At 40.3% G+C, this 18,158-nt stretch overlaps 2 protein-coding genes across 2 annotated transcripts in view; both read left to right on the forward strand.

Annotated features, from left to right (window-relative positions):
- Window positions 1–14,227, forward strand: part of LOC132132958 (very low-density lipoprotein receptor-like) — a 28,645-nt gene extending 14,418 nt beyond the window's left edge. The window contains exons 8-20 of the mRNA XM_059545584.1: window positions 2,617–2,736; window positions 2,869–2,994; window positions 4,715–4,886; window positions 6,779–6,997; window positions 7,152–7,270; window positions 7,971–8,110; window positions 8,199–8,340; window positions 9,978–10,127; window positions 10,355–10,417; window positions 12,273–12,314; window positions 12,615–12,695; window positions 13,051–13,220; window positions 13,421–14,227. Coding sequence (XP_059401567.1) covers window positions 2,617–2,736; window positions 2,869–2,994; window positions 4,715–4,886; window positions 6,779–6,997; window positions 7,152–7,270; window positions 7,971–8,110; window positions 8,199–8,340; window positions 9,978–10,127; window positions 10,355–10,417; window positions 12,273–12,314; window positions 12,615–12,695; window positions 13,051–13,220; window positions 13,421–13,456 — 1,580 coding nt within the window. The 3' untranslated portion in view covers window positions 13,457–14,227. The remainder of the gene's footprint in view (window positions 1–2,616; window positions 2,737–2,868; window positions 2,995–4,714; window positions 4,887–6,778; window positions 6,998–7,151; window positions 7,271–7,970; window positions 8,111–8,198; window positions 8,341–9,977; window positions 10,128–10,354; window positions 10,418–12,272; window positions 12,315–12,614; window positions 12,696–13,050; window positions 13,221–13,420) is intronic.
- A 1,264-nt stretch (window positions 14,228–15,491) lies between these two features.
- LOC132132196 (potassium voltage-gated channel subfamily V member 2-like) lies at window positions 15,492–18,092 on the forward strand. Its single transcript, XM_059544510.1, has 2 exons — window positions 15,492–17,052; window positions 17,584–18,092. Exons 1-2 carry the CDS (start codon window positions 15,739–15,741, stop codon window positions 17,824–17,826), a joined length of 1,557 nt encoding a protein of 518 aa, XP_059400493.1. The 5' UTR covers window positions 15,492–15,738; the 3' UTR covers window positions 17,827–18,092.
- Window positions 18,093–18,158: the final 66 nt, after the last annotated feature.

Below are 18,158 nucleotides of genomic sequence, written 5' to 3' on the forward strand. Positions count from 1 at the left end.
CATAATTCCCAACTTCCCCCAACATCAGAATTAGCCAATTATAAAGTCAAACAATTATGACTTAAGTGTGAAGTATAAATGGAGAAAGCTTAGGTTTTTAAATCTCCATAAGTAGTGGGAAGTTGTGGCCTAGTGGTTAGAGAGTTTGACTCCTAACCTTAGGGTTGTGGGTTTGAATCTTGGGCCGGCAATACCACGACTTAGGTGCCCTTGAGCAAGGCACTGAACCCCCAACTGCTCCCCGGGCGCCGCAGCATAAATGATGCCCACTGCTCCGGGTGTGTGTTCACAGTGTGTGTGTGTTCACTGCTGTGTGTGTGCACTTTGGATGGGTTAAATGCAGAGCACGAATTCTGAGTATGGGTCACAATACTTGGCTGGATGTCACTTCACTTCCTAACTTGTTACCAGTTCTTTTAAGTTAAATTGTCCTTGAAATCTTAAGGCTGCTTAAAGATGATTAAATGGGTACAAAACGGAAAAAACTATCTCATTTCACTATGCAAATAAATAAACAAACAATTAAAAGCAATCACAATTCAGTAAAATGACCTCAGCAAGCATTTTAAATTTAGGTCAACTTTCGTCTAAGAACGGTTTGCTTTAAATTCTTTCAGTTGTCAACTTGTGTAGTGCTCTTGACTTGGTTAAATGCAGACTAAAGCATCATGGGTGCTTTAAGAGGGTGAACCTGCAGTATAATAAACATTAGTTCACACCATAACAGTAGTCCCTTAGAGAGGGTTGTTGAGTCTGAAAGTTTTGAGTGAATTGAGTAAATTGTTTCAAGCTGTATGTTTTGACCTAAATGCTGCTTAAATGGTTCCATATGTTAGGGATGTGAACGGACCATTGCACGGGTAAGAGGGATGCTATACAGGAGTTCCTCCACTCTTTAGGATGTTTTCACAATTGAGACCTCTTTAAAAGACACTTGTTATAGGCCACAATGTGAATCAAGTAATAAAAAGTTCCATTGTCTGGGTTTAAATTGATAGTTCACCCAATTTTCATTCCAAACCAAGAAAATTAATTCTTTAAAATTGGGATCCGATCTTATTTTCAACCATTTTCGTGTTTGGCTGCAGACTTACCGTCTCAGTCACTCGGATCGGTCACCTTGGAACTGATCAGAATTTCTGCTGTTGTTTCATTCAGTGAGACCCTTAAGTGATATTGTCTTGAATGTGGCACATTCTACATCATGGCTGCATTTGTTTTTTCAAAGTTGGCCCTCTATGCTGTGCATCATCAGCAGTCTGATGTCCAGCTTTTGGATACATTCTGCACATCTGTGATTTTGAAACCATTCATTACAATGCTTTAGTTTCTGTTAGCCTCTGGGACTGGGAGCATGGAGTCAATGGAGTAGCACACTCCATGTTTTTAAACCATGTCCAAGGGTAACTAAACCCCTGGTCAAGGCCTGACTCTACCCACTGGAAATATTTGAAAAATGCTGAAAAGTGGGCAGATCACAGCGGAGATAGAGGGGACGAACCTAGGGTGGGGCTGAGCGAGTGCGGCGTGAACCTGAGACCCACAGTGACAGATTGATTGACAGCTGCTGTCAGAGACGCTAAAATGGAGAGTGACTGTAATGACGCAAGTAGCTTTGCAACAGAGCGATCATTTGAAGTAGAGGACTTTTCTCCCCCACCTTCACCTGAAGTGGAGGATGTCGAGGTGTCTGTTCCTATCAATTCGAGCCGCTGGCTCAAAATGCGGTCCCGCACCACGTCGCTTTTCAGCGCGAGCTGTGTGGAGAAGCCTATTTCCACCTCCATTGGAGAATGGAGGAACAATCCCGCGTAAAATGCACTTTGCACACTCCAGCTCTAGACGGGAACTCGCGGTCTTCCAGGCCAAGTGCATGCAACCAGCAACACTACACCTACGTACCATCCTGACCACTGTACTAAATACAGATAAATCTACGCCAACTTGAAGCTATCCTAACTGATGCAATACTATCCTACTAACTAACTGTGCTTCTAACAATACTAACATTACACTAAAAACTATGCTAATTAACTACATAGTTATAAAAATAATCTAAATAACTATATAATTACTATGCTAAATAAATGCTATAATAGTCAATCCTGGTCGTTTTCAATAATTGCAATTCCAACTCCCAACTCACTACAGTGATTTTGACAGAAAAAGATGGTTTTATACTGCCAAGGGCGTGGTAGCTCGTACCAAGGGGCGTGGTCACCTGCCACCGCTTACGTCACTTGCCACGGCAACATCCAATAGGAAAAATCAACTGCAGTAACCACCGTTCAACCTGAAGAGGGCAGCACTCAGACGTTTTTACACCATATATTGTAGAATTAAAACACTTTATACTCAAATGTCAAAAAAGTTACTCGAATCAATGAACAGCACTAATAAAGCCCCATTCTTATAGATCATTAACTAAAAAAAGTTGGTTTAGGGTTTAGTTACTCTCTAGCACATCACCCTACGGGTTCATATGCATTCTTTATGTGAAACCCCTCTAAATTATTGATCTATGTAAATCTGAGCATGTCACATCAGTGCATCTCCTGTGAATGTTCCACATTGATATTCCAAGTCTGTAACGCAGCCATCCACCATTTGTTTTAGATATGAACGAATGCCTGCTCAATAACGGAGGCTGCTCACACATCTGCCGTGACCTGACCATTGGTTATGAATGTGACTGCATGCCAGGACTCCAGCTCATCGATCACAAGACCTGTGGTGGTATGAATAGCCACACATGATGCTCATATGTAGTCAGAAAAATGACTTAAGTATTGATTATTGTGGGTCCTGAAAATGTCTTTTGTAAATGTTCTTAAACCGGAACAAAAGATTATGATCGTCTCTCCACAGATGTCAATGAGTGCCTCAACCCTGGTATATGTAGTCAAATATGTATAAATCTTAAAGGAGGATACAAATGTGAGTGTCACAAAGGCTACCAGATGGACCCGACCACCGGAGTGTGCAAGGCTGTAGGTAAGAGCTTGTCAAGTAAACTTGGCTGACTTGGTGATTTCAACAAATGGTGATTTGTTTTAACATTGGGTTTCCCATCCAAACAAGTAAGGAATAATTGATGATGGACCGTTAAGTTATAGAAAATTTGGTAACACTTTAGTTTAAGGACCAAATCTCACTATTAACTAGTTGCTTATTAGAATGCATATTATTAGCATATAGGCTGTTTATTGGTACTTACAAAGCACATATTAATGGCTTATTCTGTATGATATGCATGGGCGTTGGAAGCAACAAAAATGTGGGTGGGTGCAACATATTGTAAGTGTAACTGTTTTTCAAAGCTGAAACAAAAACTATATGCTTTTAAAAGCAACAGGCAAACAAATAATGCACATTCAGTTAAAAAGCAGCTTGTTTAGTGACAGTAGCCTATGTGAGCACAGAGCCAGACCCACCTGAGCAGCAGATATGCTATGATGGTTTGTTTATCTTGCTGTGTCGTGGGAGTGCAGCAGGTGTGAGAACTGAAAACATGGAATGGAGTTTAATTTATATGGACTCTGAATGAGGCAAGCAGAATGGATTTGAGGAAGCAGCAGCGTGGAAGTCAAGGCTGTAGCTAAAATGTGGAATGGAGTTTAATTTATTAGGTTATTCTTCAAGTGTAATAGTTTTGATTGGTGGTGCTCTGAAAAGTGAACAAACATAAGCCTTCAGAGACTGTGAAAGTGAATGGGTCAAATTTACGCGGTTGCGTATTGCGCTACTTAAACCATGGCTGCATTTGTGATCGGTGAAACGACAAACAAGCGCTACTCCACATTGCTCAAAACTCTCATTTGAATCGTCATTGGCACATTTTTTTTAATATGTCAACTAACTTACAGGCTGTGAGTCAGAAGCACCAGACTGTCCTTGCAACGTTGGAATTGCCCCACTTTATAGAAGCAGCTTTGTGTACAGCCTTCCCAGGATCAAGAAACAGTCTTCCATAAAATGTGCTGCACATATCTGAATATTTGGGTTGAACTGTTCTGGAACAGTGTTGTAAATACAACTTAACCACTGATTTCTAGTTGTGTACTCATTTTGAAGGCCAAACAAAGTAGTTTCATTTTAACAATGAGAAACTGCGTCTCCACAACATGGTGGCAGCAGCATCAATACTACAGTGAGAATCAAAGTGACGCTGACTTTGTTTGTGTGAAAATTTGGGCGGTGTTATGCAAATCTTCCCACACAGTGATGTAGACATGGGGGGACGTGTTTAAACAAGGCGTTTTAGGAGGGCGTGGACGAGTCTTAACTTTTATAGGGAATATCTCTTCGGGTTTGAGACTTAAGTCTTTGCAACTTTAGAGACCTTATCTATTTACTAACAGCTTGTAACATTCCAAAGAAAAAAAGGAAAATTTAAATTGCATCATATGAATAACTTTAACAGTGAACTTTAATAGTGAGAATTTGTCCCCAAACTAAAGTGTGACCGAAAACGTAATGCACAATAAACGAAGAATGCCAGTGGACAATGAAAAAGTTTAAGGTGCCTCTGATGGCATGTTTACATGCATCTTTACCCCTTTAACATGGCACTGTGGAGCTGGTTAGACGGGCTTTCTCACTCTCATTTAAGATCTCTGTAGGCAAACTCAAGAAATTTTCTTTCTACTTTAGTATGGGCACCTGATAACTTTGAACTCCAGCATTTATGGTGTCCCTCTTTTTGCATTTCTAGGTAAAGAGCCCTGTCTTATTTTCACAAATCGAAGAGACATCCGTAAACTAGGACTGGAGCGCCGTGAATATACTCAGATTGTGGAGCAGCTACGGAACACAGTGGCTGTGGATGCTGACTTCATTCAGCAGATGATATTCTGGGCTGACCTGGGGCAGAAGGCGATTTTTAGGTAAACACTCGTTCTCCGTTGCCTTGGCCTGAAGAATTTAACTTGAACTTGCAAAGTTGTATAGGATAGTACAGTCGTGGCCAAAAGTTTTGAGAATTACATAAATATTAGTTTTCAAAAAGTTTGCTGCTAAACTGCTTTTAGATCATTGTTTCAGTTGTTTCTGTGATGTACTGAAATATAATTACAAGCACTTCATACGTTTCAAAGGCTTTTATCGACAATTACATGACATTTATGCAAAGAGTCAGTATTTGCAGTGTTGGCCCTTCTTTTTCAGGACCTCTGCAATTCGACTGGGCATGCTCTCAATCAACTTCTGGGCCAAATCCTGACTGATAGCAACCCATTCTTTCATAATCACTTCTTGGAGTTTGTCAGAATTAGTGGGTTTTTGTTTGTCCACCCGCCTCTTGAGGATTTACCACAAGTTCTCAATGGGATTAAGATCTGGGGAGTTTCCAGGCCATGGACCCAAAATTTCAACATTCTGGTCCCCGAGCCACTTAGTTATCACTTTTGCTTTATGGCACGGTGCTCCATCGTGCTGGAAAATGCATTGTTCTTCACCAAACTGTTGTTGGATTGTTGGAATAAGTTGCTGTTGGAGGGTGTTTTGGTACCATTCTTTATTCATGGCTGTGTTTTTGAGCAGAATTGTGAGTGAGCCCACTCCCTTGGATGAGAAGCAACCCCACACATGAATGGTGTCAGGATGCTTTACTGTTGGCATGACACAGGACTGATGGTAGCGCTCACCTTTTCTTCTCCGGACAAGCCTTTTTCCAGATGCCCCAAACAATCGGAAAGGGGCTTCATCGGAGAATATGACTTTGCCCCAGTCCTCAGCAGTCCATTCACTATACTTTCTGCAGAATATCAATCTGTCCCTCATGTTTTTTTTTGGAGAAGTGGGTCCTTGCTGCCCTTCTTGACACCAGGCCATCTTCCAAAAGTCTTCGCCTCACTGTGCGTGCAGATGCACTCACACCTGCCTGCTGCCATTCCTGAGCAAGCTCTGCACTGGTGGCACTCCGATCCCGCAGCTGAATCCTCTTTAGGAGACGATCCTGGCGCTTGCTGGACTTTCTTGGACGCCCTGAAGCCTTCTTTACAAGAATTGAACCTCTTTCCTTGAAGTTCTTGATGATCCTATAAATTGTTGATTTAGGTGCAATCTTAGTAGCCACAATATCCTTGCCTGTGAAGCCATTTTTTTGCAACGCAATGATGGCTGCACGCGTTTCTTTGCAGGTCACCCTGGTTAACAATGGAAGAACAATGATTTCAAGCATCACCCTCCTTTTAACATGTCAAGTCTGCCATTCTAACCCAATCAGCCTGACATAATGATCTCCAGCCTTGTGCTCGTCAACATTCTCACCTGAGTTAACAAGACGATTACTGAAATGATCTCAGCAGGTCCTTTAATGACAGCAATGAAATGCAGTGGAAAGGTTTTTTTGGGATTAAGTTAATTTTCATGGCAAAGAAGGACTATGCAATTCATTTGATACCTCTTCATAACATTCTGGAGTATATGAAAATTGCTATTATAAAAACTTAAGCAGCAACTTTTCCAATTTCCAATATTTATGTAATTCTCAAAACTTTTGGCTTATGGTTTTCAATCCTGGGGACCCTCTGCACATATTGTATGTCTCTCTTATCTGACACACTCAGTGAGTTAATGGAGTCTAATGAGCTATTGATCTGAATTAGGCGTGTTAAGAGAAACATACAAAATGCGGTGGGTCTTCAGGACTAGGATTGAAAACCACTGTACTACAGGGATAGGAATTTGTGCATAAGTTTAAGTAATGGTTGCTATCCTCCCAACCCCTTGAATGACATTAAAAATGCATACTTGCCTGGTGCTTTTTCCTCCACAGCACAGTATTGGATAAGCAGGAGGCAAGTCATACAAAAGTGATTGACAATGTTCAGATGCCTGTTGGGATTGCAGTGGACTGGATTTACAAAAACATCTACTGGTCAGACCTGGGCAGTAAGAGTATAGCAGTGGCCAACTTCAATGGGACCAGGAGGAAAGTGCTCTTTAACAGCGGCCTAAAGGAACCAGCCTCTATTGCTGTAGACCCTCTATCAGGGTAATTCAGTTGCATTGGGTATTAAAACATTTCAACTGCTTTCTAAAAGTTTCCAGTCTTTTCAGATTTGCTCAGTTAAAACTTTTTAAAAGTGGTCTTCTGGTTTGAGCCAGTATAAAGTTCAGATAATTTCATCTTTGCCCTTCAATTACAGATTCCTGTATTGGTCAGACTGGGGTGAGCCAGCTAAGATTGAGAAGTCTGGAATGAACGGGATTGACAGACAGGTCCTAGTTGACACCGATATTCAGTGGCCCAATGGAATTACTCTTGGTGCGTAAAGTTTAGCGTGATGTTTCACTTAACTTTTGACAATACTTGAACCAATAAGGCACAAATAGCCTTCTCCTACATGGGCTACCTTTCTGCAGATTTTAGTTCCAACATGTCTGCCAGTTATTTAAAAAAAAAAATCACATACACCTTGATTAGCTACTTCAGGTGTGCTTGATTAAGATTGGAGCTAAACTCTACAGGATGGTAAACCTCAGAGAGAAGAGTTGGCTACACCTGCAATAAGGGCATCCTTCTCCCTTTCCAGAAGTTAGTGGCATTTGCTCATATAGTGCTCAAGTCAGTTGCTATTATTGAGGTTAGGGCAAGATAAGTCAAACTCTGCCCCGGAAGGTCCACGGTCCTGCAGTGTTTGGTACAAACCCTGTTTCAACACAGCTTCCTGTGGTAAAAGCAATATTGAAACTGAACTCTGCAGGACTCTGGCCCTTCCAGGAGATGAGTTAAACATTTATGGATTTTTGGGAAGCATTTGGACTTCAGAGAGAGCATTTGGACAATAACGATGCAAACGGGAGAAATTAAAGAATATCTTGGACGAGGCTAAACTCTAATCTCTGAAGGACTGTGGCCCTCCAGAAGAATTAGGGGTGGGATCTATTGACTTGGGCATTGTGTGACCAACTAACAACCATCTAGAATCATGAATTATCCCCTGACCATTACTCTTGTCTTGTAGATCTGATAAAGGGCCGACTCTACTGGGTGGATTCAAAGCTGCACATGCTTTGCAGTGTAGACTTGAATGGAGACAACCGTCGGAAGGTGTTGCAGTCACCAGACTACCTGGCCCACCCTTTTGCCCTTACTGTTTTTGAGGTACAGTACACAAAGTAGATCAATCACACCTGCCAACTAAAACTACAGCTACAATTCTCTCTTATCTCACTGTTTTACCCCATCCCAGGATCGAGTGTTCTGGACAGATGGTGAGAATGAGGCCATCTATGGCGCAAACAAGTTCACAGGATCTAATGTAACTCTGCTGGCCAGCAACCTCAACGAACCCCAAGACATCATTGTGTACCATGAGCTAATTCAGCTGTCTGGTGTGTCCCGAAATTATCTAAAACAAAAGCAATAACCCACATGACTCAAACAGCGGTTTTTTAATTCTATTTATAAATGTTTTGCTGAATCTGTGACTCAAAAGCTACAACCTTGTAGTAGGAATAGAAAACTTGAAGAGACAGTTCACCCAAAAATTAATTAATTGCTCACCCTCATGTTGTTACAATCCATTCATCCTTGGAACACAACTAAAGATATTTTAAATTAAATCAGAGCGATTTCTGTTCCTCCATTGACACCCTGATCTGAACGCATGTGCTGGAGATGTACTTCTAATCACAGGAGCGCCTTAACTGACGAGATGTGCATGAAAATCGCATTAGATTTTTTGCACAGCCCTAATTGACAGCCTAAGCAACTTTCACTTCGAAGGTCCAGAAAGGTCATGGAAAGTAGTCCATGGTACTCCACTGGTTCAACTTTAATTTTCTGAAGTGAAGGGAATGATTTTTGTGCACTAAAAAATAACAATGACTATATTCAACATTTTCTTCACTTCGGCTTCAATCTCCTACGCTCATTCACGAGAGCTGCTTCTTCTCCGGTCCACGAGAGCATTGCGACAGATGCGTGTTGTGTTGACAGAATCATGCTCTCGTGTCAAGTTGAACCACTGGAATAACATGGACTACTTCCATGACCTTTCTGGGCCTTTGAAGAGGAAGTTGTTTAGGCTGTCAATTAGGGCTGTGCAAAAAATCGGATGCGAGGCGCTCCTGTGATTAGAAGTACATCTCCAGCACGTGCTTTCAGATCAGGGTTGCCAGGTTTCCAAAATCCCGGGTTGCCAAATCCCACCCACTTGCTTCTCAAAACTAGCCAAATCACTTTTCCAAGAGGTCCCTCGATAAAAATTGCGTCCCGGGGTTAAAAGGCATGTTTTTTGGCAGGGTTGCCTTGGTAAAATTCGCATTTTAGGGGCTAAACATCACGTTATTGGTATTTGGGTTGCTTCAACCCATGGACATGAAAAACAACCGCGGTCTTGGCAACACTTGTTCAGGTGGAGCGGCATTTACTACACAGAGCCATAGTCCACCGACAAGCTACACAAAATCGCTTTCAAAATCGACAAAGAATTGCCTCTGATTTTGAAATCTATTTTGTGTGGATTTTCTGTGAACTATGGCTCTGTGTAGTACAGGCCAACCAGTGTTGGCAAATCTGCAGTTGTTTTTAATGTCCGCGGATCGTAGCAACCCCAATACAAATAACATGATGTTTAGCCCATAAAATGCAAATTTTACCAAGGGAACCCTGCCAAAAATGTTTTATTTTATCGCCCGGAATGAAATGTGATTGGGCTAGTTTTGAGAAGTAATTGGACGGGTTTTGTTTTGAAAACCTGGCAATCCTGACCTGAACGCACGTGCTGGAGATATACTACTAATCACAGGAGTGCCTTTACTGATAAGATGCACATGAAAATCGCATTCAATTTTTTGCACAGCCCTACTGTCAATGGAAGAACAAAAACCTCCCGGATTGAATTTAAAATCTCTAATTGTGCCCTGAGGGTGAACAAGGGTGAGTAATTATTGACAGAATTTTCATTTTATTTTGAATAGTATAGAGATGTTGGCAGTAACCAGGTTTTGTTGCCTTCTCAAAACAGGGACTAACTGGTGTAACGAGAAGATAGAGAATGGAGGCTGTTCCTTCATGTGCCTGCCAGCTCCACAAGTTAACAAACATTCTCCTAAATTCACCTGTGTTTGTCCGCAAGGTCAAACACTCACCTCAGATGGCTTGCGCTGCAGACCAGGCACGTAATGATCTCTTTGTAACATAAATCAATGCATTGCTGATCAAGCTTTCATTTCCTTTGTTACATTTTGTGTGTGTGTGTGTGTCATCCATTTTTATGTCATTCACGAATCATTGTTGATGGTCATCTTTGGCCAATGTTTTGACTGCAACGCTAGACTCGCGTTCCTTAATTCTTAGAATGTAATTTTATTGCTGTGGCTCTGTATTGCTCTCTTATGACAGAGGCACTTAAAGTTATACCTCAAGATGTAGGGAGGGTGACCCCTCACCCCAGTCACCCCAAAGGTAAAGCAGTTACTAGAATATTAACTGCATGTGCATGGAGATTGATTTGTTTTGATTTGCTTCCCGCCATAGTTAGCTTCACAACTGAAGTCTGTAGAAGCGGCACATGTTAACATTTCCTTCAAGCCTGCGCTGAGGCATGGGTGTGATTAGGGATGCACGATATATGTCACCATATCGATATCAGCCGATAAATGTAAATTTTCTGTTATCGTTATCGATCTGATAAGAGAATTTGGCCGATATCTTGAAACCGATAAATTATGCATTATTTCCTGCAGAGACACTTCAGATGCGCACTGTTCACCATGATGGTTTTTAATTGCTTGAAATATCAATTGGAAACACTTCGAAAAAGAAAATGAACAGTGAACTGCAACATGTGCAGGGCAAGTCTGTCATATTCTAATGAGATTATTAGCTACTGTAAAATAATGTAAGGGAACCTTTGTTCGACCGTCTTTTTAGCGTGTGAAGGGAAGAGGGCATCCACAACGGATCTACACGACTAACATAGTTAAGTTCACTTGTGCATTTACAGTCTCTTGTGCAATTGTACGTTGTAATATTGTTTTTATGCATATAAAACAGATTTTTCTCATATAGAATGCGTTTGGTTAAGCTTTAGCCTATAGAGGGTTAATTGAGTGCTTCAGTTTGCTGGAAAACAGCAGTTTACAGCATTAACTATACTTCAGTTTAGGTGTTCATTCAGTTCTTCAGCTTTAGCACACACAGATTGAACAGCAATGCACAACATAAATAACTTTGGGAATAGTCATAAACATAATATTATAAAGAGAATATTACCGTAATAAAAAAGTTGTGATTATTTAGGTTTATTTGCCGTGTTTCAGCGCATAGTTACAGGAAGATCCAAGAGCGTGTCCGCGACACATTTGACTATTCAGGTTGTAGCACGGGTGCACTGCAATATTGGAAATGGCCTACTTCTGTTTTAAACCGTGAAGGCGAGCCATCGGATATCATACAAGCAACGTGCAAACTTTTAAAACATTTTCATTGAGTAGCAGCCTAAGCTAATAGCCTAATTTTTTTTATTTTCCTCACAGGCTGCGAGTCACAGCGTGTCAGTTATGCAGTGATGTGCTAGTAAATTGCTGCGAAACAAATTAATTAATATTAATTTAATAATAAAAGTAACCTAATAATAATAGCCAGAAAATAACAGGGCTACATTAATTGGAAATGCCAAATACTCTTAATAAAGACATATCTCTGGCTATAGTCCTTACATGCTGGACCTCTTTCAACACACTCCATCACCTTATTGCCTAATTTTTTTTTTTACACGCAAGTAATGTCCAGTAACTTGTTTCCATTATTTAACCATTATTTTATTTATTTGTAAGGCTGCTTTGTTGAAGTTTTTACTGCCTATTAATGATGAGACGTTTTTGGTAATCAGGCTCTCAAAAATTATGTAAAAATGTGGATTTAGATTTATCAGCCAACATATTGGTTATTGGCTTTCATATTTAAATTATGATCAGTTATCGGTATCGGCCAAAATGTTCATATCGGTGCATCCCTAGGTGTGATGGCTAACTTGTTAAAATCTCTACTGAGAGATTTTGGGAACACATATTGTGAGGTATTTAAATATTTCTGAATTTCTTGAATTTCTACTGGTAGCAACTGAGATCTGCTGCTTAAAACTCTAGATGACTACTGTAAGTCTACTGATTGTTCTACTTTAACCTACTGTATATCATTGACTTTCGTTGGATTATTTGTAGCATGCATCTTGATGAAGAAAATGCTAATACATTATGTGAAAAATGGAAAGGAAGCCTCCAGTGTTTATACTCATAAACAAAATTTTGTTTTAAAGCATCTGCAATGTCGAAGGTTGCCTCTGAACCAGTTCGGGCTGGTAAGGCCTAGTTGCCTCCAATATATTTGAATCTAAATCTGAAATGAAATCTGTCTTTAACACTGCCATTTAGAATAGAAAAACCTACCCATTCTAAACAAAAAGACTGGAAACAGTAGATCTAATATGTTTAAGAAATTCCATTCATCCTTTTGTTACTGCTTGTCTGCTCACACCCTCATATCCAAACTTAATTTACACCATTACTCAAAGATTATTTTGCTTTGCTGACCCTCTATATAGTTTTTTGTATAGTCTTTTACGCTTACATTTTTCATCCTTTTTTCTTTAAACCATCAGAAGTAAATATAAGCACCTCGATACATGAAGTAAATTCATCTGCCAAAGGATCTGATGCTGCCTGGGCTGTTCTACCTGTGTGTAAGTACATTGCTTCTGTAATATGTTGTTCACAGTTGTGTTAAAGATCTAAACATCTGTGTTTGGTTTTAATTTAAATTGAAACAATTTATAGACCTCAAGAAATCATTCTGTTTTCGATGCATTTTAGCTTCAGAGTCATCTGTAAGTGAGTGTAGTTCTAAAAGTTGACTAATCTTTAGGTAAACTAAAATATCAAAACAGGAAGTTTGGGCATGTCACAAAGGAAAGAAAAACGCTTTAGTCAGGACATTTTTCTTTATGATGTGACTTTTACGTATTTGCTGGAACATTTTCACTGTACCTACTGTCAAGTTGTTATAGAATTATTCAATTCATTGTTCTTTGCCTGCAGTGTTATTAGCAATGGCTGCGGTGGGTGGTTACTTAATGTGGCGCAACTGGCAGATCAAAAATAAAAAGAGCATGAACTTCGATAATCCAGTATATCTGAAGACCACAGAGGAAGACCTCAATATTGATATCAGCAGACACGGTGCTTCTGTAGGCCACACATACCCTGCTGTGAGTAATGCATAATCATTATCTGTGGTTTCAGATTAGTGAAACCATAGATTTGTCATCTACCTCATTGTTACGAACATTAGAAATATGGATCTCTGCTATACCATAATGCAGTTATTTTATGCCAGACACTGATTTCATTTTGTCAGATGCTTAGTTTTCCCAACGGCCCCTTTAATTTTTTTTTTGTCTTCTTGCAGATTTCAATGGTAAACACAGAAGATGACTTGTCATAACCGAAGCACCCATAATGCTTCAGTTTATTTATTAGCCACTTGGCACCAATGGCAACTGCTGCCGTTTCAACGGTTTCACAACTAGCTGCCTTCTAAAGTGCATTTACAAGTTTCCTTTTTTTTTCTTTTCAATAAGAGTATGTCATTTGTGGTAGGAGAAAATATTTGCCCTCTGCTCACACTGAGCATGGCCTGAGTTTTTACCTTCACATTCACCATAACAGCCCCAAGATGATTCAACAGCCTTAATTCCTACTTCCAAGGATGACGGCATAGCTGGAGACCCAGAACGCAGATTATAGATGGCCAGTACTGTGTGTGGATGCTTGAAATATTTAAATGAAAATGCGTATTTTAGATGGCCAGGTCTTTAAGATGTACGTTTTTTCTTTCTGTTTTCCTATTGAACATTATTTCCCAGAGATGCATTATTATGAAGGTTTGTGTGTCTTTCTGGGTTTAAAAAAGCTCTAGGAAAAAAGTGCGGTTACAACATTTGTAAAACATTGTATATATCACTCTCTGGAAAACATCATCAGGATTCCTCAAGCACTTTGATCAAATGTTCCTCTGTAAATAAGATTGTATACATTTGACTGAGACAATTTTGCTATGGTTGGGCACTGTACCAGGGTAGAGGAAAATGTATTTTGTATGTTTGTGTGCCGTTTCTGTGACCTTTTATAACAGTGTACAGGGGACACAAAAATGCTCTGTATTGTGAAAAGGAAACATTTACAAACCTAAAATAAAATTAAAGTTTAAAGTTTCTTTATTGGTCAAAATGTAAGTGAACCTTGCGTATTGAATATTTAATTTTTTTATACGCTTGTTTGATGCTAGGGTAATGGCAGGATTTGAGGCGTACTCAAACTCTGGTTGCCTGTACGTAATGTTACACTGAGATCAGAATGATAGCATTTATATGCACTCATGCAATTACCATCAATTCCAGAATTACTAGTTAACTTTAGACTTTCCTTAAGCACCAACATTGTGAGTTGGTGTCAATTAATCATGATGCAAACTGATATTTATAACTGCAAATTCACAGTGGCAGCACGAACGTGCTGAAATCTGCAGGTGTAACATCAATTACAGATGAGTTCACAGTACAATTTTGCTGTCTGAGACTGATTACAGGGACTATAAAAGATTTCTCCTCTTGTACGGCAAATTCAGCAGTCTTATGACCTTCACAATGGCCATTGCATTTGTGATAAATATTAACCTATGAAAAGTGTCTGAAATTTGCTTTGAGCGGGTTGATGGCTCTGACCGAAGTCTTGGCCGTGATGTGAATCAGAGGTATAATCGTAGATAATACAATGTGCTCCTGGCTTAATGTGTTTGCTTTTTTTATTTTTTCATACCAGAAATAAAAATTGGGTCCTGTCTTTGGAAGTTAGAGAGAAGTTAAACTGCCTAACGTCACTTTATTCCAACAACAAAAAAAAACACTTGTTACAACTTCTGAACTCTCCAGTAGCTTTTCTTTCCTATTGTGATGTATATCCGAGTGGAGCAGCTTCTCGAACAAGAAAAAATGATGAAGGACTTAATTTTCACCATCTGCATTTCATTGGATTGTTGGCATTTGGTATTGCTGGGATCTCATGTGAATGAAGGGTTGATGAAGGGGAGGTTTTAATGCCCTGCCCTAGTCCAAGTACACATCATCAGAGAAAATAATGTCTGCAAGGGGGGAAGAGTTATTTTGTTTAAAAACAAACAAACAAACAAAAGTGTGTGGTTAATGTGTCACATCCCTTTGCAAAATGGCTCTCATGCATATTTCACGTTTTTTGGTGTAGTGTATGTCAAAAGACTAGTAGATCAGTGATCCTCATTTTCAGTCCTCGGGACCCACCATACATTTTGTAGGTCTTCCTTATTCGACACACTTGATTCAGATCATTAGGAGAAAGCTCAATTAACTGTGTGTCGTATAAGACAGACATACAAAATCTGCAGCGCAGTGGGTCCCCTGGACCAGAGTTGAGAACCAGTGTGGCTGTGGTTTACAAGCCAGATGGTGTAATATCCTCATATTCTGCTGGAGGTTGGTGAATGTACAGCAATGAAAGACATCAGGGTTGGTAAAGAGTCTGGAAGAGGATCATAGTATTTAAAGGTTTAAGCACTCAGATTCTCGCTGTCAGCAATATTAGGCGATGCTGATTCCTTGTTGCTCGGGTCTGTCTCTGAGGTATTAGAGGCATCTAATGCATCTACACCCCCAGTAACCTGTGCATCTGCCAAGCTGAGAGGACGCTGGCACCATGAACAAGCTTAAAGGCAGGAGGCGAAGCCTTTTCCCTAACTATAAACTTGGGGTCACATTCCTTGCTCCCAAGGATCCAGAGGACTCTGAGCTTCCTTTCGGTCAACACAAATGGGTAAAACCATGGAATTCGATGCAGGAATTAAGTAAGGATATATATGACATCTATGCAGAGTATTATGACGAAGAAGAGGATAGACTGATGTCGACTCCTAGTAAACTTTCCTCTAAAAATAAAAATTACATGCTGAACATCAACGTTGGAGGCAAGGTCTACCAGATCTCTTACAGGGTAGCAGCAAAATATCCCAAGACAAGAATTGGACGACTAGCAACGTATACTGACCACAACAGGAAACTTGACCTCTGTGATGATTACACGGTCCAGAACAATGAGTTTTTCTTTGACAGGGATCCAGACATCTTCCACAACATCTTCAACTTCTATAGGACTGGAGTTCTCTGGATTAAAGATGAATTGTGCCCACGCAATTTTTTGGAGGAGATCAACTACTGGGGTGTTCGTATCAAGAACACCCATCGCTGCTGTCGCATTTCGTTCGAGGAACGGCAAGATGAACTCAATGAACAGCTGAAGATACAACGGGAACTTGAGGCAGAGGTGGAAACTGAGGAGCATGAGGACTTGTTTCAGGATATGGCTTTCGGTCATACACGTTTCCTCATCTGGAACATGATGGAGAAGCCCTTCTCTTCAGTCATAGCCAAGCTCATGGCAGTGGCATCCAGTTTCTTCGTGCTGGTATCACTCGTGGCTATGACTCTCAATACGGTTGAGGGAATGCAATACAAGACGACCACCGGCCAGCTGAGCGGGAAGACCTACTGTGAGTATGTTGAGACTTTGTGCATTGCATTTTTTACGATGGAATATCTGCTCCGGCTAGTGTCCACACCTGATCTCAAACACTTTGGAAGGAGCGTGCTAAATGCTGTGGACCTGATTGCAATCCTTCCATTATATCTTCAGATGGCCCTAGAGTGTTTCGAGAATGAAGACTATGGGAAGCATGGTAGCGATATTGAGACCGTAGGACGGGTTGGTAAAGTGGGGCAAGTTCTCCGCATCATGCGTCTCATGAGAATATTTCGTATCCTAAAACTAGCACGACACTCAACTGGACTTCGAGCCTTTGGCTTCACACTCCGTCAATGTTACCAACAAGTGGGCTGTCTTTTCCTCTTCATTGCAATGGGAATTTTCACCTTCTCTGCCATGGTGTATACCGTAGAGCATGATATGCCTCAAACAAACTTCACCAGTATTCCACATGCATGGTGGTGGGCAGCTGTAAGTATGTTTTTTTTTTTTCAAGTTTATTCCTTGTATAAGTAGTCCTAAGCGATTGTATCAAGTGATAATGCAGTGATGCTTTAGTACATACATCATGCTACTGGATGATGACCTGTATACTCTGGGATGTACATGGCCCTCTAAAAACTTCCAGTGGCCTCTTACTGCAGTACGCAAGATCCATCCAGGCGGTGGAGATGGTAGGTTTAGGGATATGGAAGGTGGGAGCAGTTGGATCTGGATCCAACCTCACCCCCTGGATCTTGTGTCCTGCAGTAGGGCCGTCTCAGAACTTCTAAGATTATGATTGTATATACAAGGTATATTTCCAATTTTTTTTATTTCATATAAATTTTTCTTTCTGTAAAGTACTGTCAGAGCCATACTGCCTGGAGTCTTTCTGTTGTAATGCTATCAAATGCTTCCTCACATCTGTGATAAGTCCAATTGGAATACAGCAGTGCGTCACTTGCCAACTGTGTAATTATACTTGCACACTCAAGTATTCCTCATGCATTCCTTCCACAGGTGAGCATCTCCACTGTGGGCTATGGCGACATGTTTCCAGAGACTGCTCTGGGCAGGATTTTTGCATTTGCGTGCATCTCATTTGGAATTATTCTCAACGGCATGCCAATCTCCATCCTGTTCAATAAATTCTCAGACTACTATTCAAAGCTGAAAGCCTATGAATACACCTCCTCTCTAAAGAATCGCGGGAAAGTGAGGTTTGTGAAAAGGGCTGCAAAGAAGTTTTCAGAATGTTTTTAGGTTGCCAGGTGCTGACCTACTCTTTCCACAAGTGAACTGATTTTTAATTCATGGACTTGGTGGACTTCTTTTCAAAAAATTCATACTGACTAGACCGATTAAGTAACGGTCTTCAAACAAATTAGCCACTGCTTGCTTTTGTACTGCTGGATACAATCATATTTAGGAACTTTTGTACTATAAACAAAAGTAATTTCTTTAAACGAATCAATGCATTTAGGTTGCCCTAACAAGGATGCCATTAATAAATACTTGCATTGGCACAATTTAATTGTACGAGATCATTTGTTTAGTGCTATTAATTTAAGGAATCTTTTTTTTTTTTTTTATAA

This window comes from Carassius carassius, chromosome 49 (genome assembly GCF_963082965.1).
Source record: "Carassius carassius chromosome 49, fCarCar2.1, whole genome shotgun sequence".
Classification (NCBI taxonomy): domain Eukaryota; kingdom Metazoa; phylum Chordata; class Actinopteri; order Cypriniformes; family Cyprinidae; genus Carassius; species Carassius carassius.